Source organism: Cyprinodon tularosa, unplaced genomic scaffold (assembly GCF_016077235.1).
Source record: "Cyprinodon tularosa strain WSP-4 unplaced genomic scaffold, ASM1607723v1 ctg93, whole genome shotgun sequence".
Classification (NCBI taxonomy): Eukaryota; Metazoa; Chordata; class Actinopteri; order Cyprinodontiformes; family Cyprinodontidae; genus Cyprinodon; species Cyprinodon tularosa.
The window spans coordinates 268,273-290,945 of NW_024039707.1; the positions used below are offsets into that span (position 1 = coordinate 268,273).

The 22,673-nt window shown below is 37.1% G+C and overlaps 1 protein-coding gene and 1 pseudogene across 3 annotated transcripts in view; one reads left to right on the top strand and one right to left on the bottom strand.

Annotated features, from left to right (window-relative positions):
* slc8a4b (solute carrier family 8 member 4b) overlaps positions 1-22,467 on the top strand; it is a 142,008-nt gene extending 119,541 nt beyond the window's left edge. The window contains exons 12-17 of one of the 3 annotated variants that reach the window (XM_038274794.1): positions 6,208-6,314; positions 11,672-11,796; positions 13,803-13,838; positions 14,360-14,459; positions 15,376-15,648; positions 21,867-22,246. In XM_038274794.1, the coding sequence (XP_038130722.1) occupies positions 6,208-6,314; positions 11,672-11,796; positions 13,803-13,838; positions 14,360-14,459; positions 15,376-15,648; positions 21,867-22,246 (1,021 nt within the window). Of the gene's footprint in view, positions 1-6,207; positions 6,315-11,671; positions 11,797-13,802; positions 13,839-14,359; positions 14,460-15,375; positions 15,649-21,866 lie in introns of all 3 variants that reach the window. The other 2 variants (XM_038274795.1, XM_038274796.1) reach the window with 2 other exon arrangements.
* Positions 5,675-5,792, bottom strand: LOC119776408 (annotated as a pseudogene).
* Positions 22,468-22,673: the final 206 nt, after the last annotated feature.

Here is a 22,673-nt window from a genome sequence, read left to right on the forward strand (position 1 = left end):
TCAATTCAAATAAGCCTTACTTATTGTCATTTATATCCTCTTGATGAAATAAAATCAACTTTTCATCAGATTTCTTTCTCATTAGATGCTTCGGCTAACTATCAAATTAAGTTTGTACAAACATATAAACACTTCAAGATTTTTTAAACTAAGAGATGACTTTTTTATTAGTTTAATCACATTATCTGTCAGTTTTTCTTTCCTCAATAATGTATCTTTCCACCTACTGCTCTAAGTTTATCATTAAATATATATATGTTTTTTTGGTGATGGGTAAAATCAATCATTGTATCCATTCATGATGAAAATGTTTGGTGGTGATTTCAATCTCCACTTCTAATTGTCAGAAAATTCATCTAGCGTGAAGCTAAACTTTGATAACTTTTTGATCTTTAAAATTGATGTTTGTTGTTAAATATGTGAAATTTTAACACCAACAGATTTCTTTAACCAAATATTTTATGGCAGAAGACACAGCTTTAGAGATATTTACAGTAAATAGCTCACATAGTCCACCATAGTGAAAACTGTTTTCCTCCAGCATGTATTTTATAAACCATGTTTAACTACTCAGGTCTGATTTTTAGGAAGGCCCTGCATCATACAGACGTCTTTTAACATTTTATTCTCTCTCTCTTGTCGAAAGCACCATTACAAGTACAAAAATAAAGAATATTTCAACATTTCAATCGCACTTTCACAAAAATAAATGTCTCTGATTACACAGATTTCAAAGAAAATTGGTCAAACTGGATTAAACAGGAGGTGGATCCTACATGCTAAATTATCAATATAAAATTAAAAAAAACACAATTTACAGTATGTGCCTTTCAGACCAGAACAGAATAGTCTTTTCCTCTTGAGTGGATCAGTAACATTGCTGCAATGTTACCCATAATTCAGTTCAAATCCACTAACTGGAGTAGTCATGTCACCTTTAGTCACATTCAACTCAAAAACAGTAAATTAACTTACTAACATCAAATAGAATATTTATATATTATATAACAATCCTAACCAAATACAAAGATTCGCACTCTAACAGTTACACCATGGCTTTATAAGCTGATTTTCAAGTTTTAAATAGAGCGTTCTCCCTAGAAGCAATTACAGTTTAATCCATTACAGTTTGAACTGATGCAAAAGTTATTGCAGGAAGATACAGGCTTAAATAAAAAATAACTGTTGCAGGTCCAAAATAATTACATGAAGTCCAATTCAATCCAATATAAATGCAAAATGGCAAAAAACTGACTCCATCATCCCTATTCCCAGTTAGTAAAGGTTTGTGTTTGAAATGCATTTAGTAAATTGCATTAAATCTTCATTTTGATTTGCCCATTGTCCATTCACAGTGCCGTTTTGCTATTGTTCCATCAAGCTTTGTTCTCTTATGTCAGTAGAGTTATGAAGTCACTCAATTCTTACTCAGAAACGTACCTACCCTGATATAAATTGCCTCCTCTTTTTTATAGAAAACATTATAGTCATTACATTGTGTCTCGAGGTATAGACTCTCTCTCTGCCCTCAGCATTTCAATAGAAAATTTAAGAGCTAGAGCCTTAAGCAAAAGCTGCACAGACCAGCATCTCTAAGAAGCTATTCAGACAAAAAGTATTGCAGAAAAACTTTAGTCACAATAGTGTTCCACTTTTCAAAAGCAGCAGGATTATGCTGATTCAGATTTGGATCATCTCAGACTGAAACTGGAATGGTGTGCTACACAAGAAGGGTTTGCAACATAAGCTCATTGCTGAAGAAGTTGAGTTTTCAGAGTGCTTTAACCAAACAAATTCATTGAAAGTTTAGTGTAAGAAAAAGGGTGGACGAAAGAACAGGTGCATTGGTAATATAGTTAACGGAAAACTTAATATGGTTGTAGTCACTGGACTATTTGTACAGCAAAGCAAGCATAAATTCTTATGAGGGTGATTCTCATAAGTTTATTTTTGGTAAAAATTAAGCTAAACTGCAGATAAATCTAGAGAAGCAGACAGTTAAAGTAATTTGCATCTAGTCACACTAATGTTAAAGAGTTCAAACGAATAAATCAAGTGGTTGAAATAAACATTTTTTTTTTTTTGCTTAAATGCTTTTTAGTTTTGGAAAGACTGGGAAAAAAATTAAGGTTACCCAAGGTTGGAGTCATGCTACCTCCAGCTGCAATATTTAATGACAGTAAGTTAGTATTACAATAGAAAATGTGAAGTTCTAAATAGTTGGCATATCTGGTCTCTTCTTAATGCAGCGGCAGTTTTAAGGTCTTCGGTTTTCTGATTTAAATATTTAAATGTTTTTCAGCTTTGTTGAGTTTTTTTTTTTTTCATGGGAAGTTGCATAAAAACACGTCCAGACAATTTTATTCACAGCTGCTGTGACAGCTCACCAATACAAACAATGTGTCTCCACCTCTGTCACAGACGCACATTCTTTCCGACTCTCTCTCTCTGTTTCTCTCAGCTCAACCAAACCCTATTTGGAGCATTAGAGGAAGTATGGCTGACAGTGAGGAACACTGGGAGAAAAATAATCTGGTTGAGGCACATTTGCACATAGAAATGGATGACATGACCTAGAAAGCATAAATAATAAAATATATTTACATATAAACCAATGAATTATGCACTGCAGCAGCCTTTACAGTCAACACATTCCTTCTCAAATATCCGTTGGTTTGTGTGTGTGTGGCTTTAAAACATTATATCATTTAAATGACTTTTAATACATTTTTGTGTCTTTCTCAGTAATATTTCTTAATCCATATATTAACATTATTATTATTTAGTTTTTTCAATATTTTTTGTATTTTTAATGTAAAATAAATCCTTTTTTTTCTTGTTTTATTTAATACTTTATTCACTCTTTTGGAACTTTTCCCCCCCTTTTTTCCCCTGTCTATAACTTAACACTGATATTTTCTTTTCGGCTCCAATGCAGTAAACTTTGCAGTGTTTAATTAACATTTTAAGAGTTAAATTTAACACCAATCCCAGTGGATTATTGATAATTAAACTTTCTACAAAGTTGATATCTCCAATTGTTGTTGTTATAACTCTAAAAGAGTCAATATACCTCTTCACCGCATATTTAACTCTGTGGAATTTACTGTGTACCCCAGAGCTTTTCCCCTTTGTAGCAACGTTGGTGTGAACATGGACTTTTTGACTTTTTTGTATATTTTCTAAACCTTTACTACTGTTTTAGAAAGACCAATAAGAGCCTTTTCAACAATACTTAAAATAACAGCTAATAGCTGACCATTTGGCATACAGAAGGTGACGAAATTAAACATGATGACTCTCTCTCTCTTAAGAATGCACAATATAATCGGCCCCCTATCGGTATCGGCCTGTATCGGCCTTAAAACTGAATATCGGACATCGGCCACCCCACCGATATTTAACTCGATATTTGATCAGCTTCTGAGTTTTTAAAGACTAAAAAAAAAATAAATACTACTTCTTCTTCTTCCTCAAAAACTTCTTTTTTACAGACTTAAAAACTACTAAAGACAAGGGAAAAAATATCGATACATTAAAATATCACAATATCTTCATATGCTGATATATTGCCATTTAAAAACACCATATCAATCTCTTTTACTAATGAAATATTGCTATATGTCATCGTTATCCTACGAAATCCCCCCAAAATTTACGAAATGTTGCCATAATTTTATATGTTGGTATATTGACGCGGTATCGATCTATTTTACTAACAAAATCTCACAAGAATTTACAAATATCACGAGAGTTTGTAACAGAACGATGAAATTTCACGAGATTTTTAAAGTAAAATACATCGATACCGCGTTTTTAAACATCAATGTGATATCAGCATATGAAAATATATTTGAGTATATTATTTTTCAAAGTGTCAGAAATGGATAACAAAACTGCTATTTTCAATGACTACGCATTTTTATCCAGCTTTAACATCGGTATCGATATCGGTTATCGGCTACATGAGTTTTAAAATATCGGCATATCGGATATCAACCAAAATCCCAATATCGTGCATCACTACTCTCTCTCTAATGACAGGGACTTAAAAGATTATTAAGATTGTGGTGGATAGGCATAGTTTTGATCATGTGGTGTCAGCAGTGATTTGTAAGATCACCTGTTTTGCTCACATGGGGAGTTTCAGTGAGTGGATGATGGGGGATGTCTACTTTTTGCTGAACGCTTTAAGTTTTGGATGTTTTTTTGTTCTCCTTTGCGTTTGATCATGGCTTGAACCTGTGGTTTCGTTTTTTTTTTTTCTTCTGTATGCTGGATTGCATGTTTTGAAGATCAATAAAACAAAAGGATCTGAACTGCTTTTATAGCGAGCGTGTTAACAAGGATTCCCCCAATCATCCACTCTGCGACTCAGTTTTGAGTGTCACCAATAAAGATGTTGAATCTTGTTATATATTTCAAATTACAGTACTTCTTCTTTTGTTGTTGTAAATCAATTGTTTAACTTCACAAACTGCTGTCACGGCCCCTGTCAAAGAATTAAATTGAAGTAAAAAAAAAAACTAGAAACAGCCAAATCCAAAGATGTCAGAAAAGCCTTCAGAAACCCTAAACAGTTATAACTGAGCTTAACATTTTATTACAATAAATTCTGGCTTCTTTAAATATAATATCAAAAAACAACTAAATTAATAATCAAAGGTTAAACCCTTGCTCACAGTTTTATTGTTTTGAATCACTACCTGCATCAATAAGAGGGCTTCCTATGGGGGAGGATTTTTTTAACATTTTGAAAAGATAACCTACATTATTTTATGGCATTCATTAGTTTAAATTGAACATTTGGGCTTTTATTTCATCCATCTTTCAGTAGCAATCAAACTAATATCTCCCACTTTTTGCCTGTTGTCAAAGCTTTCTTTTCTCTAAGTTATTTCTTAAAGCTGCATTTCTGTAAGCATTTTCTCACTGTTCCTTGTGCTGTATTTTTGACTTGCTAGACCTAGGGTGCCTGTAATTAAAATAAAAACAAAAGCGGCTGCTGAGCTGTGCAACGTACTTCAGCTTGAGAAAAAATATTTTAGGACCTAGGAGATTTAACCCTCTCTCACAGTGTTGAACTGTCAACAGGTTAGGGTTAAATGTACTCAATGACCTTCCCCTTATGCCCAATGGCTTCCACAGAGTTGAATGAATGTCAAAGGAATGCACGCTCAACTAGAAGATCCCCACCTATTGTCAGCAACTGGAATCCATCTTGTGGAGTGTATAGTGTTTGCAAATGCCTAAAGAATCTCTTGGTAACATTCTCTTGTTTGTACAGTAGATGTGTTGAATAAATGCAAGTTCCTGGTGAAGGCTGTTCTGGGATTGTTATATGCTGAGCTAGGGGGTGCATTTGGTTGTCGGGGTCCTAAGTTTAGTGTTTAGGGATCAGGTATCTGGTTCAATATGGAAGTGTGCCAGCTGGGACACCCTGTGGCCTCAGGGTTAGGTAGAACGGTCTGGGTAGGTGTCCTAAATCAGGAGCAGGTGTGATAAAGGACTTAGGTTTAGGTTCAGGGTGGCTTACTAAAGGCAAGTATGAAGAACACTTACCTGTAAGGGGAGTATACGGTCAAGCAGGTCGATCACGGCAGACCATTTTTCTTCAAAGCTGCACATGACCAAACTGCTTGACCAAACTGCCTCCCCTACCAGGTAAGTCCAAAGCTTACAGCACCTGGTGGACCTGCTGGTCTCCCATCCAAGTACTAACCAGACCCAATCCTCCTTAACTTCCAAGATCAGACGAGATCGGGTGTTTTCAGGGTGGTATGGCCATAAGCTGGAGAGTGGCTGCCTAGTGGTTAGGGCATTGCTCTTGGAACCCAGAGGTTCTGAGTTCAAGCCCCACTACCACAGACTGCCACTCTGGATTCCTGAGCAAGACCCTTAACCCCACACTGCTCCCTGGATGCCCACAGTGGCAGCCCACTGCTTCACAAGGTGATGAGTTAAGTGCAGAGCTAAATTACTCCAATTTGACATCAATAAATTTAATTTATTAAGAACATCAGCTTTTACTTTTTGTTTTGTAAAGAAACCCAATGGTTGCTCTTAACCATCAGGAACCTTATTTATTTTTTGTGATCTCATCAGACACCTGCCTGCCTCTTCACCTCCCTATAATGACACAGAGGGGATCATTATTTTATGGATAGTCCTTCACTGAGTGTCGTCTTTTTCCTCTCTTATTAACAGGAAGGTAATTGAGGTGAAAATTATTGATGATGAAGAGTATGAGAAGAACAAGACCTTCACAATTGAGCTTGGGGAGCCTATTCTACTGGAGATAGGACAGAAACACGGTAGGTCTGCCAGTCTGACTGTTTTATGTGGTGTTGTACTGACAAAATGACACCAATCTGAAAGAATTAAGTGGAGGTTTTTATCTGTGGGGGGGACTTTAATATCAAAGTATATTTTGAAATTCTGAAAGGATGTGCTTTGGTCAAGATATTAACTCTATAAATATAATTTTTCTGTTTTTTTTAGCAGTTGCAAACTTTATCATTTTCAATGACTACCTGACCAAGTAGCAGCCTGCAAGGCAGATATAAGTAATACAATAGAGAGGGGAATTTGCAAATAATTGCATTCCCCTTCATTTTTCAGCTGTTTTCTGTCTGCTATTTCTAGTTTTTTTGCACTGGATTAATAAAACACATATTTTGTGATTTATGCATATGCAAACAAGCCTGCCAAGGCAACTAGATCAGTGCAGTATTGCGAATAACAAAAGACCATCTAATGAGTTTTTGATTAAATTGATTCAAATATAAACTGAAAACACAGAGGTAAAAACGTGTTGTGAAACCATGACAAATTCTCAATGCAAAAACATCTCTATATATAATGTATGTGTGCTGTGAGAGTGTATGAAGGAGCTAATAAACAAATTTTAAATATCTTTCTTTATGTTTTATTTTCCCATTGGTCTGACATATAAGCTAAATGTGTGCATATTTCCTGTTTTAAATAAGGGGATGCTGCATAACTCCAGAGAAAGGGGTTTTTCATTGCACCGCTACCATGTGTTTGGTTTTTTAATTAAAAAAGTCAATTTAAAATTCACCCTCATTTAGCAGCACCATTTGGCTCCCCTGTGTTTCTAACAGAGAGCATAACTTCCTCCAGTCAGTGCATTTGCTCAAGAGTCTTTAGACCTGACTGTGGAAATAAAACTGTTCCTAGCTCAGGCATTCAGAAAAAAATATCTAGTTGCTTCTGTGGCTGCTTATGGCGCTGCAGCAGAAGTTTAGGTTGGATAAATACATATACACTTTACACGTACACAATCCTCAAAGGTTTTGTATTGACCTCAGTTATGTAAATGGTATAAATCACAATGAAAATTCTTACTGGAGAAACGTTATGCTCGCAATACACACTATAATCGACTCAATGGCCTGGCTGTTAACTCCCTGCCTGAACAATCGATCGTAGGTAGATTTAACTGTGTGAGCCCCTCGTCCCTCGGCATTGAACCTGTGCTCTTAAAGCCAGGATTTTAACAGTTTCATAATGCTGGAGAAAAAAATAACTTAAACTAAGAGCTTTTTTGTGCTCTATGTTCCAGACAGCAATCATCTTTATATGCAAACACAAACGTTGCTTTTTGTGACAGAAAAGTGTTATTTTTCTGTCAATCTGTTTTTTTTTTATATACAAACTAAAATCCCAGACGGGAACCATTGCATTCACCGTTTCTTCTACAATGTAAATCTGATGCACAAGCGTTGGTCCGCTGGAAGTGTTCAAGCTTACAAAACTTCATGGCTGAGGGACAAATTACAGCTAACGTTGCACCAGATGAAGAGATTTAGAGCCAATAGAAGTGAGTTAATGTCTGAAACAGAAAAAAATCTCTGGTGAGATGTATTGCAACATTAAGTGTTTGTCTTATTAACCAACTTAAGGAGAATAGGCAACCTCCGTAGTATATATGGCTTAATTGAAGAGATGTTGCATGTTGAATCGAAAATGTTACACTCTGAAGAGAAAGTTAGGTTTGTTAGGATTCTTTTTGCGCATTGATGCTCAGGTTTACACAAAAGAGTGAACAAAGAGAGTACCTCTTCATGCTTTGGCGTAATGGCGGTCCGCTAGCCAAACAGTGTATGACTTACGCTTAGAGTCTAGGCAAATAATGTATTGGGGGCACGTACGCATAATGTTTGATTGCGAATGTTTGCGAAGTAGATTGGCTAATCATTTGTAGGCCCCACCATGGCCACAGTTTATACATTTTAATTTTTCGGGGGGGACCATAAGTGCACGAATGTCATTCGTCAATTAAGTCATTTTAGATGAATCTGGACACTTAATTTCTGAGAAAAGTCCTTTTTCATGCTCTTAACATTATATTATACCACAATTATAAGAATTTCCATGTACAGTTAATTTCAAACTTCTACAGGTTTCATAAAAGTATAATAAAATATCAAGGGTTTCTAAAAAAAAGACAAAAAAATAATCTGATGGTTAAATAACCTAAATAATGTATTAAAAATAATACGTATTTGTGTTGCTATGCTTATATGTTTGTTTAATCCATAATCTAGGTGGAAAAAATAGTTTTATCACCTTGATTTAAATGCTATTAATTAATTACAGACCCTGTAATTAACTTTACATGAGCTCCAGATCTAATTTTAAAATGTTGGTCTTAACTTTTAGGTTCTACACGCTTTATCATTTTAGCAGTATTGTTTTTTCAGTGTATCAACTAAATATTTTATGTTTAAGCTAAATGGAACACTCTTTGAACTAAACATGGCTTTTTGGGCCTTACCTATGCTGTTTACCAGGTAGATTGCTGGTTTACAGTCAGGATGTTGGACCAGAAAGAGCAACAGCCCGGGGCGTGTTTCACTGCAGACAAATATAATTAGTTTTACAACACAGTGTCTGACATTTGAACGCGCTCAGCCACACACCTACTGTAAGACATGCTCGGCTTTCCAATTACAGCAGAAAAACACTGATAACAGTTCAAGGAGTAATTGTTCAGAGTGAGTGAGGACACAGATTTTAGGAAAGTATGTAGCAGCGAATGATCTGACGCACTAATGAGGCAATAGAAAGGTTGGAGAACCCTTAAAGTATATGTCCATTTGTATATGCAATAAAAATATAATCTGAAGAGTCTGGATTTCCAATTTGGCCTATGACAGTGAAAAATAAAATCCATTTTCCCGCTGCAGCCTCCACTGATAATTCCCACTGTGAATAAATTAAAGATGGTGAAAAAAAACTCTGAATAATACATGAAGTTTCTTCAGCTGCTGTGTAAAATCGGAAGAATCAGAAGAATTTTTGACAAGACTGCTGTAAATGCTGCAGAGTTTGGCAGCTTAAACCCAGTTAGTAGTTTGACTAACTTTCCAGCTTATGGAAATGAAAATTAGTTTCCCAGCTTTTCAGGATATTTTAACCCATTTATTAAATATTCAGAGAGGGCAACTAATCACAGACAAATATACAGTGTCTTTCTATGAGGATGGAAATACCTTATAATAAAACTGGCTGCTATAAAGAAGGCGTCGATGAGGTTTTTAGTTCTTCTTGAGTTCTTATCTGAATCAGATTTACAAAATATTTTAATACATTAATTTTTTAGTAGTACTAACAGTAAAACATAACAATAGAAAATATAACATGTATTTTCTTTAGATTTTGTTAAAGTGTTTTTTTCAGGGGTTAAGGAGGCTTTTTGTGTGTTTTTTCTCAAAAATATCTTTAAAAAGCATTTCTTTTTGACCTATAATGACTAAAACATGATTGGATCCGCAGACTGACACCTCAGTAGTTCAGCGATGATGCATCTATAAGGTTGTAGCGTAATTTCCTTCATAACATGGATTTTATCAGAGATGGCAAAAGTATTCACTTTCCGTACTTGAGTAAAAGTACAGATACTTGTGTTAAAAAATACTCTGGTAAAAGTGGAAGTACTGATTAAACTTCTTTACTCAAGTAAAAGTAACAAAGTACAGGCTTGTAAAGTTACTTAAGGTATAAAAGTAAAAGTAGAAACCACTTTTTTCATGCCGTTGCCTACATTTTAAATGGATGTCTGCCAATAGGACTAGATCTCCATTGTGTTCATTTTCAATCATCTCCTCGTCCATACTACTATACTAACGCCACCGCCACCAAGCTGCAATGATTTGCCGCGAATGAATACCTCCGAATCTGTCGATTCATCTTGTAGTGGTGCGTCAAATGCAACGTAGATTCCCATCCAATTAGATTGAATTTGGTATTGATGACGTGAAAAATAATAACGGTAACTCAATTGAAATGATTCAAAACTAAAGTAACAAGCCAATTTTTTAAAATGTAAGGAGTAGAAAGTACAGATATTTGTGTAAAAATGTAAGGAGTAGAAGTAAAAAGTCGCCATAAAAATAAGTAGTAAAGTAAAGTAAAAATATCAGAAAAATCTACTTGAGTACAGTAACGAAGTATTTGTACTTCGTTACTTCCCATCTCTGGATTTTAGGGATATTCAGAAGCCATAACATCCACCTAAACTAATGGCACGACATAACAAATCTATGTAAGGTAAAAAAAAATTAAAATTAAAAACCCTGTCAGGGTTGAGCGCAGGCAGAGTCCTGTAGTTCTGTGTTTTGGCCACAGGTGGTGGTATCATTAGAAAACTCTATAATTCCTCTTTAACAAAATAGGGAAATTCTTGCTTCTTTAAGCTAAAAATTTACGAAGGAAAATTAGGGCCAGGCTAGAGATTTTTTTGTTTTGTGAATAAAATCATTATATTATGAGAATAAAGTCATTAAAATACGAGAATAAAGTCAAAAAATTACGAGAATAAAGTCGTGGCATTACGAGAATAAAGTCGTAAAATTGCGAGAGTAAAGTAACATTACGAGAATAAAGTTGTAATATTATAAGAATGAAGTCCTAATATTATGAGAAAAAGTTATATTTTATGACAACTATTACAAGAACAACTTTCTTCCCTAAAATGAGGAATTTTGAGCATCATGTGAAGTTATACTTGGGCATTGGTTGGACAAATAAGGAAATCTTATCAGATTCGTCAGTATGTCAAAATGGACTCAGGTTGCTGTTTGGTGGAGCTGGTCAGCCGTTATAAGCTGGTCGGAGCTCAAAGCTTTCTTTCTGAAACGTTGTGATATGATGACTTCATTCTCGTAATTTTTCTAATTTATTTTGTAATATGACAACTTTATTCTCATAATGTTACTAATTTATTCTTGTAATATTACAACTTTACTCTTGAAATAAAAAATAATAAATAAAAACATCTCTAACCTGGCCCTGATACTCCGTTATAAAACTATTTTTATTATAAATATTATTTTATATTTAGTTCCCTTTCAGTATCTGGAGCATTTGAGTTTGGGTTTTTTTTTCAGTTTGTCTAATAAACTCCAATATCTCCACCTGACAAACCCAATTTAGCTTAATTGGATTTTCTGTCCCTTATCAATTGTTTTCCTGTTCAGAGTCTCGTTTTTTATTTTAGCAGCAGCTGCTTTTCTGGTTTGGCTCCAGTTATTCTAAGCACCTTTGGTCACTCTGATGTTTTATAAAAGTTGCTTCTAAATTGAAGTATAATTAACTGACCTCAGCCTCTTCAGTGTGCTAATCTATGAACCACCTGTGAACCCAGGTGACTCTAACGAGAACAAACCATTGGTGGGAGCAGAGGAGGAAGAGGTGGCCAAGATGGGCTGTCCCAGTCTGGGTGAACACACACAACTGGAAGTGATCATAGAGGAATCCTACGAGTTTAAGGTAAGTGTGTGGCGCTACTGTGTAGAAATCTTCATACTGCTTAACTTTGGACATTTTTGTTATATTACCATAACAAGCTTTTTGTAATTGACCAAAACAAAGTCAAGAGTAACTCTGAAATTTAAGATTAAAGAGAAAGTCATGATTGCAGATTCATAAAAGCCTCATAGGGGATGTAGCAACCAAACAATGACCAATCAGAGGCCTCCTGTCTGCGGCAATGTCTGTGATCACCTGCAATTTTGGAGAGGTGCAGCAGAGTGTCTGCAGAGGGGGTGGGGGCACATTTGCATTCACTGCGAAACACGCAGACGACCTGGTTTCTGAGTATAAATCAGCCTCATGACTTGCATCGTCATGATATGAGCGGGGTCTTGTTTTCAGCTAGGAAAGGTAAGCTGATCGGGGGTATTTGTGAACTAAATATAAGGTAATTCTAAAACAATGCTTGTTAAAGGCTGCAAAAGACTTGAGAATGATGGTAGTTTACCTACCACCAAAAACACAGTCCTAAATACACTGCAATAACTAAGTTAATTTGCTTAAATTACATAAAAATAATTCTTCCAAAGTCCAGATTTTATCTGTGGTAAAATGCTCTCTATCTAATCTAATTAAGCTCAAGTTGTTTTACGAAGGAGTGTAAACAATAAGTTTAGCTGCAAAACTAAAGGAAAGGAACAAAGGACTTACAGTAGGTGTCCCTATAAAGCATTGACTCAGGAATGCTGAATGCAAATAAATACCAACCCTTTTTCAGATATTATTCATCTAAAATTAGTAAAACTCACATGTAATATCCTTCCCCTTTAGAATGATGTACTAATTTATGTTTGGCTGCCACATAGACTCCGATTAGAGAATATTAAAGATTAAAATATGCTTAATCTAACAAGTATGAACACATTTGTCAGAACACTGCAGTAGGTGCAAGGGGGTAAAATATTTGATTTAGGTTTTGTCGAATGAATAGTCTCGAAAACTTCTGTTCCTCCCTTTTGTGCAAACATACTCATCCATTTGTTAACAAGTAATGGACCATGCAAAGTAATCCTCCCTCCTGTGATGTTATTAGATCAGGCTTAAAAAATGGCTAAATAAATCTTACTAATCATATTCTACCTCTAGAAATCTGATTTCAATTTGGGGGGAAAAAGGTAGCCGGATGCTCACTGATCCAGAAAATAAAAAACCTTCAAGCTTACTGTTCATTTTAATACATATTTCAACTTTTTGGATGTAATTAATTTAGCAAAGCACCGCTAAATTATCCATGCACATATCATTACAAATGACTGGATGGCATTTCTTGCAAGCAGCTCATTACAACATCCATTGTCACTCTTTGTTATTTTGCTCTCAGATGCAGGTGCTGTAAAGAGGCCTTTTCTGATTTCTTGGAAGCGTCATTAAACATGGCTGCAGCACTGTTAATTAACACATCCCTTCTCATTCTGTGCATATCTATCTGGCTCCTTGGTTGTGAATCAGGACTTGCATACATGATTTTCCTCTTGTGGTTAAATTTGAATGGAGGGGGTTTTTCTTGTGGCGGTATGCATTTGAGCCTTGGCCTCTTGTTCGTGGTGTGTGATGTTAGAATACCAGAGAAGCTATTAGGACAATCCATGCTGGTTGGTGGGAACAGCAGTTGGAGCGGCATTTCGTCATGCTGTTACTAGTGCAAGGTAAAACACCATGCTTATTATGTAATATTGTTTAACTGAACTTACAGGCTGCAATGGGTTGACTTAACCTTTGATAGAAGACTATTTGTGATACATTAGACAGAAGAATGAACCCCTTTTAGTTTAGGGTTTCCAACATCAGGTGTAATTTAAAAGGTTAAAATTGGTTTCCATTTGCTCCGTTTTCCATTTCTTCATTTTGTTTGAATTTTAATGTGTCAGATCATTTGTGTTCTTTCATTAATTCATCTATTTTGCTTCATTTTTCTATTTCTGTTGTGTGTTTGTGTGTGTGTGTGTTCATGCATGCATGTGTAGAAAGCAGTAAACACTCTTCTTAGACGTACTGAAAAGGTATCGCTCTCTCATTGTATCTTTTGTTTGCGCTTCACTCTGCTTGCTAACTTTCAATCCTCTATAGTCCTTCTACACAAACAAAAAACAGCAGCGGATAATTACAGATTTACTCATTTATTAATACATTTTTTACTTGCATGATTTTCTCTAAACTGTGGCAGCTGGATTACGATAATGCCAATACTAGTCACTATTTCGAACTTTAATTTTTTGCATATTTCATTTCCATTTCAATACTCTCTTCTCAGAATTGCCAGAAAATGTGCCTGAAGGCCTTTTCTTGATTTCTTTGGAAGCGTCACTTAAAACATGGCATGCAAGCACTGTTTAATTAACACATCCTGTACCTCAAGTTCTGTGTCTAAATATACTTCTGCTCCTTGGTTGTGAATTTCAGGACTTGAAAACAATATTTTTCTCTTTCTCTGTGGTTGAATCGAAAACTGGGGGTTGTGTTTTTCTTGCCTGGTCGGTATGCATTTGCATGCTTGCCTCTGTGTTTGTGTGTGTGGCTGTAGAATACAGTAGATAAGCTGATCAAGAAGACAAACCTGGCCTTGGTGGTGGGAAGCAGCAGCTGGAGGGAGCAGTTTGTCAGTGCTGTTACTGTTAGTGCAGGTAACACACACTCACTCTCTATTTATGTTTAAATATTGTTTACTACAACATTACAGTGCAACTGCGGTTTTGATTAGAGTGCTTTTGTATAAAAGACTTATATCATTGATACGATCTCCCAACAGAAGAAAGTAACCCCCTTTTAGTTTTAGGGTTTCCCACATCAGGATGTAAATTTAAAAAAAAGTTAAAAATTTGTATGAGAGTTTTCTGCACTGCAAAAACGATCTAGAAATAAGTAAAAATTTCTTAAATTAAGTGTATTTTCCCTTAATTTGAGTAGGTAAATATGATGATTTGCCAATTAAATTAGTATCTTTACTCTTAAAATAAGATAATTAGATAATATGAACTTAAAATAAGACAATGCAATTGGTTTTTTTTTATTTTAAATGTAAATTGTCTTGTTCCATTGGCAGTGTCTCACTTTCATCCTCAATTGGAGAAAAAATGCACTAACATTAAGAAAGAATGACTTACTTAGATTTCCATTTTTTGCAGTGTAGTAACACTGACCACTTAAAGCACCTAACAATGCAGCCACATTCATCTAAATGCCCTCTCATATGCACATAACAATACATCAGCTCTGCAGGCAACTTAAACTTAAGTACCTTTCCCAGAAGCATAATCATTTTTAATGTGCTCTCTGATAACTTTTCTATATATATTTTATTGATCCCCTTATCGATAACTTTTTTTTATCAAACAAAAGGTATATAAATAAATAATAACCACTGACTGTTTCATTTTAAAACATTTGTAAAAACTTAAAAATTTTGTTTTTTTATATAAAGAAAACAATAAAAACTATATAGCTATAAAAATATGAATGTAGACTAAGGAAACTGCTTTTTCCAAAATGGATGACGTTGACCTGCATCATTATTCATGTCAATCTTCTGCTTATGTAAAGGGGATGATGATGAGGAGGAGAGTGGTGAAGAACGGCTACCATCCTGCTTCGACTACATCATGCACTTCCTCACGGTTTTCTGGAAGGTCCTGTTCGCCTTTGTCCCGCCCACCGAGTACTGGAATGGCTGGGCCTGCTTCTTTGTCTCCATATCATTGATCGGGGTTCTCACCGCCGTCACCGGGGATCTGGCATCGCACTTCGGCTGCACGATAGGACTAAAGGACTCTGTGACGGCTGTGGTTTTTGTTGCTTTGGGGACATCGGTACCAGGTAAGTCAGGGTGGTATTAGAGTTTTTGGGCAATGTTGTATCCTAATGCATTTGTTTTAGCTGTCTTTAGAAATAAGGTTATTTCAAAGAGCTTGACTTAGTGGAGTTAAAATGCAAAGACAACACGTCACATGGGGACTGGTCTTTGTTGTATTACAAGTTAACATTCTGTAGAATATTCATTTCCTGAACAGTTTGTCAATTGTGTGTAGATTTACTCAAAGACAACAGAATTCTGATTAGTAATGGGTTTGTGAAATCGAGCCATTCGCTGTCTGCCTTTTAACTAAGATTGGACTGCTGGGGACGCAGATCCAGCTCATTCTAGAGGATCTCTAGCAGCTACCTGGCCAGATGGGTTATATAGTCTCTGGGTCTTCCCTGAAGTAACATGTCCAGAAACCTCCAAACAAAAAAACAAAAACAGAGTCCAAAACACAAAACAACCCAGGGTGGGTGAGGACAATCACATTCCGTTAACGGAGGCCAACAAAGTCTCAGGAAGACGGCCGTGAGGAAGGTGAAGAAGGAGGACCTCTGGAGGCTGGCCTCTCTGGGGCCACGACGAAGTGGTACAGCATGGGACCTACAACGAAACGGCACAGCTTGGGACCCTTGACAAAGAGGTGATGAGCTTCCGCTGAGGGGCCTTGAAGGCGAGGAGCACCCGCTGAGGGGCCTTGGAGGCAAACTCTCAATGAGCTCTAAATCAGTGGATTCAGGGGTCTGGACGGCACTGAGTGGGCTCAGGGAGAACTAAGGAGGTCTAATCCTGAAGAAGGAACACCAGAGGGGTCTAACCCTAGAGAGGGGACACTGGAGGACTCGGAGATTAGAAAGGGAACACTGGAGGGCTCTGAGACTGCAGAGGGGACACTGGAGGGCTCTTAGACTGGTAAGGGAATACTTGAGGGCTCTGAGAATGGAGAAGGAATGCTAGAGGGGTCTAAGCCTTGAGAGGGAAAACTGACCTGGTTGGGTGGTGGAGAGAGGCTTGAAGGAGGAGTATGGTTAGCAGCAGATTCTGAAACCTGTGAATCTGATTCACAAAAAAGTTAATTTGTTCAGAAAATGTGTTTAAAAACCTGCCCCGTTGCTCATCCAGTTGTTTCACCTCCAATTGTAACAATGCCAGTTGCTCCTCCTGTTTATTGAGCTGTTTCTCTTGGTGCCCAAAACTGCTAGGTCCATATCTGACTGGTTTGTGCTATCAAGTTGGGTGGAGGGTTGACAGGACCCAAATGCAGCGAACTGAAGCTGAAGGTTGTTACTTGCAGATTAATAAGGAAAAAAGGGTAACAGAAGGAAAAATCCCAAAAACATGAATCCACAAAAACTAAGAGCCAGTAATACTCACAACAAGATGGCAAAGAAATGAGGACAAACCAGCAACAGATAAAATCATTTCAATTTCATTATTGCTAAAAAATATTGCATTCAATTCAGTTATTTCATTTCAATTCAATGTAGTTTATTTATATAGCCCCAATTCACAACACATTTCATTTCAAGGCACTTTAAAACTCAACCATATCATATATTTAAATTGATTCAAAGTTTTCTATCTAAGGAAAACCAGTCGATTTCATCGACTCATTGACTCCGATGCAATCCCTCACACTAAGCATGCTTGTAGCGACAGTGGAGAGGAAAAACTCCCTTTTAACAGGAAGAAACCTCCAGCAGAACCAGGCTCAGTGTGAGCCGCTATCTGCCAAGGCCGACTGGGGTTCAAGGAGACAGAAGCAGAGATACAAAGGTAGCTGTCAACCAGCTCAACAGGCGAGCTCAAAGCCAGCTCCCATGTCAGAGGATGAAGAGAGCACATCCAGTTAGTCACAGTCAGAGAGGCAGGACTACACTGAAAAAAAGCAGAGATTGAACATCTATAAAAAAAGTTGTTGATGGCAGCAGGACAGCTGATATTTCTCTCAAGGATGGTGTCACAGCCAAACAGGCTAGCATTATAGATTTAACTAACAAATTCTGCAGAGAGGGAGAATAGATAGAATGAAGCAGAATTATTAGAAATGGGACCCTATGTCCTCCAGCAGTCTAAGCCTATAGAGCATAACTATAGAGATAGCTCAGGATAACCTGAGCCACTCTAACTATGAGCTTTATAAAGCAACCAAATTATTTTGAAGAAAGCCAGAAATCATTCATTCCTCTGGGTAGGGTAGGGCATGTTTATATTTAAGGTCATCTTTTTAGGTGTACCAATATATTCCTTCTGAATGAAAGTAATGCAGTATTGTAAAGGTAGGCTTTGTATCACAGGTAGAATGTATTTTTAAGATATAGCTAGGCTACATAGAACTACATGAGGTATAATTTGACAAAAGTAAAGGTTAAAAACGTATTTTTGTCAGTAAGTTTTTTCTTCTAAAGTTTACTAAAGTTGAGAAGCACATGAAAGACTAAGGGACTGACGTTCTCTCCGATCTGATTTTTCTTTCCCCCAGCTGTCCCACCAGGGAGGCTGAAATCCAATCTGAGTTGTTAAAAACAGGCTCCATCACAGCCTTCAGCCTGTGCTAGCATCCACCCGGAGGGGACGGTTTGTCCCCAGGCTTTAATTCAATTCCCTACCTCATTGCTCTCGCCAGCAAGTTTATTGTTGCTCCGCTGTATGAGTTATAGAAATAGCTCAAGCGGTACTCTTCCAGGTGGCAGCTTTGATGGCTTGCAGGGACGTCTCTGAGAAGCCATAGCTAAGTGAGCTGCTTCCACAGCAGCACTGGGAGGGAAGATGCAGACATGGATCTGGGTCTTCACTCATGATATTCTCTGCTGCTAATTCATTTACATCCAAATCTCTTTTTTCCAGTTTTGCCTTATGAACCTCACTCTAGCATAATCCTCATTTGTTTACGTGTAATTCTCGCCCTCATTCTCCACCTGGAGCAGTTTATTACTGTGACATGCTTTTTTCCTGTCTCCCTCCTTTTTTATTGGGTGTTGTGTGTTTGCTATTGGTTCATCCATCATTTTGAACTGTGGGTTGTAGAACTGTGGTTGAAAAAGGTGATTATAGCTTCCATGGGGAGTTTACAGCCGTGCACAGAATAGTAATCTTCTTCTGAAGAGCACTTATCTTCTCTCAACATTTTCCAAGTTTTAAATCTAAACTCTTCACATTATTACACTCTGCAATTACGAGGACCGTTCACTGTTAATTTGCCAATTTAGGGAATGACAGAGCCGTTTCAGATCAGAACTTGTTCTGGAAGTGTTATTGAGGTCATTTGTAAACCTCTGAGTTGTTTATGAACCATTTGTGTATCAGCAATTCAAATTTGAAATTTTTAAGTCTCCCAAAACTCTAAAATCATATAATGGGACCCTAAGTGGACTCTGACTACTGTTGACGTTACAGTGCATGGTTTTGACAACTAGAAAGAGGCAGTCTAACTATCATGTGGGGTATACAGGAGGGCAGCTTAGCTCTTAAACACATTACATCTGCCAGGGAGAACCTGGACACAGACTACGGCTTCTAGAATAAAGTTCTTTTGCAGATACGTTTTAGATCCAGAGCAGAGGACATGTTTGGCATAAACTCAATACAACATCACAGGAAGAAAAACTGTGAAACCGGAAGGGGGAAGTGCCATAGTTTGGGGATGCTTTGCAGTAGCAGGACCTGGTCAGCTTACCATTGAAATGACTCATTAGTTTTACAAATCACCAGGTGTCCGATGGACATGTGAGGAAGTGTAAAGGTCAAATTAGGATACTAGAGAATGAAGAAATTGAAAGTCCTGGGTGAAGTTCTGATCTCAGTGAGATGCTGTTGTATGACCTAAAATGGGCTGCAAGTAGAAGAATCCAAAAGTGAAAAGTCATTAAAGATCTTTTATATGGCTACAAGGAGAGTTTCTTTGAAGCTTTTCAATCAAACCAATGCATTAGAAATTTGGATATCCTATTTGTCATTATATGTTTTCTTACGTTTGGGAGATCTGTTTGTGTTCAATGTTTGTGTCAGGATTTGTTTGTGGATTGAGGACCCAAAAGCAGAGGCAGGCAGGCAGAGGTGAATTTTTAGTAGATTTAATGATGAATACTAAAACAAAGTCCAAAACCACAGGCAACAGGAATCCAATATCCAAAGTCCAAAAACAAATGAGAAACCAGGAGTCCAAAAATTCAAAGATCTAAAAAAAACATGAAAACACAAGTCAAACATTATCAAAAACCTAGGAGTCATCAAGGGAAGAACTGTAACCAGGAGGAAGGCTCAGAGAGACTCAGAGTTGAAAGAAGACTGACAAGGTTAGACGAGTACCCAGCAAAGAGGAACTGAAGAGAGAGGGCTTTTAAAGGAGACAAAGAGAGGGCTGATGAGAAGATTGGAAACAGGTGAGGACAGAGCAGAAACAAAACAGGAGCTAGGGAGAAAGGAGAACACAAGAGGGCAGCAGAGAGAAACAAATGAAAAACCTGGAAGACTGGAAATAACAAAATAATAATAATAATTAAACCACTGGCACTATAAAACATGGAGAAAAGTAAAACTAAACACTCAAAAGAAAACATAACAGAACCAAGACTAGGACAGTAACTGAAAAAAAACCGAAGAACACATTAAACGAAGAATTAAACCATAAAAACTAAGAAACAAGGAGAAAAGCAAAACTGGTTACTCAGAAGAAAAAAATGAGAGAAAACAGAAACCTAACAGTTTGCTATTGAAGAAGAACACAATTTTTTGTTGTAATTCCAGCTGGTTTCCCTGAGATAACATAAATCAGATCAGACATTGATATATGAACTAAACATCCAAAGAGAACTAGACTGAGGTGAATGACTGATTTTTCTTAACAGTCGGGCGATACTGTCTATTTTGCTGGCAGTTTTTTTCTGTAAATCTCTTCTCCAAACCTCTTCTATCTGTGTCAAAGCACACAGGTTTCACCCGTGGATTACAATTAACTCACTTAGGAGGTTGGTTTTAATGTTGGTATATGAATTTCAATTAATCTCCCTGACATTTAAATGAGAACTGAGACTCATCACAGCAACCAGACTATAAATGGGAATAAGCCGATACGGGCCTTTAGGAACTGGCAGCGTTCCCTGGTGTTTCCTGCCAGCCTGGCTGCAGACCCTGAGCTTGTGAAACCAATTCTGATAAAAAGGCTTTCCTTTTGCACTTCTAAGAATAATAAAAGTATGGATTGCGGTAAAGCTTAGTTTGCTCCCATTAAACAAAGTACCATAATATAAAAATGTTTTGTCAAGATCACTTGACATCATCTTACTTTGACGTCTTGATGTTCAGGAAAGCTCAACATCTCAGTAGTAGGGATGACAGCTGTTCACATTTGAAGTGATACCAAGAAGTTCTTTACTTCAGTCAGCAGTTATTTATGGCATTAAAAGGGCAGGGAATCATGTTGTATTATGTGCTATTTGTTATAACAGCAGTATTGCTATTGCTATACGATATTGGTTCAAATCGGTGAATCCATAGTCTGTTGCTAAAGATAAACATTGGTTGTTTTGAAGTTGATCTTTGTTGTTGTCTGTAAAAACATTTAGGCAAGAAGTTGAAGATTTTTTAGTGAAAATGAGCTAATTGATTTTAACATGGGTAGTCTAGATAGGGGAGAACAGGAGCCGCTGCTACTGTAGAAGTAGAGCTTGGAGCTGTGCTTAAGACGTAATACTAAATCAGTTTCTTTTCTACTTTTTTATGTAAACGGACCACAGAGTTTGTAACCTGCAGCTCTTTGAGCTCCTTTTCATTTTATATGTACAGTAATGATGAACTGTAGCTCTATTGTTGTTTTTTATTCTATTCCTTCCATTCCAGTGAGGAATAAATGGTCCCATCTTGCCCTCCTGATTAATTTAGCATAGAACTACTACAGCACTTTACTGTCAAATGTTTTTTTGTGACCCTAATCTGGTCAAACAACTGTAGACATCGAGTGATTTTGTGCTTGGACGTTGTAGGAAAACTTAAAACTGAATTTAGACATCACTTTTTACAGTCTTTTAAACTTATCTAGAAATCAGATTATGGTGCTATGAACATAAAGTATGAGAGTTCCTGTAATATCTGGCGGTATCAAGCATGGATTTCATTTATACTGCTTAGACATCTCAGCAGATTGTTAGTTGATGGATTTACCCCAATGCTCAGTGTTTATGTCATTCCCTTTTTCAGCACTGTTTTACTTAAAAAAATCCCTTTGCTTTCTTCTCAGATACTTTTGCCAGTAAGGTCGCAGCCATCCAGGACCAGTACGCCGACGCCTCCATTGGAAACGTCACTGGCTCCAACGCCGTCAACGTCTTCTTGGGCATTGGTGTGGCGTGGACCATCGCTGCCCTCGCCTGGCGTTCTAAGGGCGAGCCTTTTAGGGTGGACCCGGGAAACCTGGCCTTTTCTGTCACCCTCTTCACCATCATGGCTGTGTTGTGCGTCCTAACCCTTCTCTACCGCCGCCGGCCAACCGTGGCTGGAGGCGAGCTGGGTGGGCCGCGGACTTGCAAGTTGCTAACATCACTGCTGTTCGTCTCCATGTGGCTGATTTACATCCTTTTGGCTTCCATGGAGGCCTACTGCCATTTACCAGGGTTTTAGAGGCAGGAAGATACAGACCTAATGTTGGTTTTAAGGAGGTGGAAGACCTTAAAACCCTCTCTGAAAAGGGATTTAATGTCATTCAATTCTATATTTTCCTTAAACAAAATGAGTGTACATCCTCATGAGAAAGGTTAACTCCCTCCTACAACGTTGAGGCTAATTATTCTTGTCTTTGAACCATAAACACCCTCCAGTGTGTCAAGGAAAACCTTGAAACAGTGATTCACCAGAGGATTTCTGTTCACTTTAAAGCCGAAACCAGCTCCAGAGGAGATAATCAGCAGAGTTTTAAAGAAAAACAAAGCAGAGTTGAGAGGATGAAGGTCGAAGATATATCTACAGCAGTCACCTACAAAACCAGAAAAGAAAAAGACTTGCGGCAGCAGAATAAAAAAAGGGACTAAAGAGGTTAGAGGAGATAAAC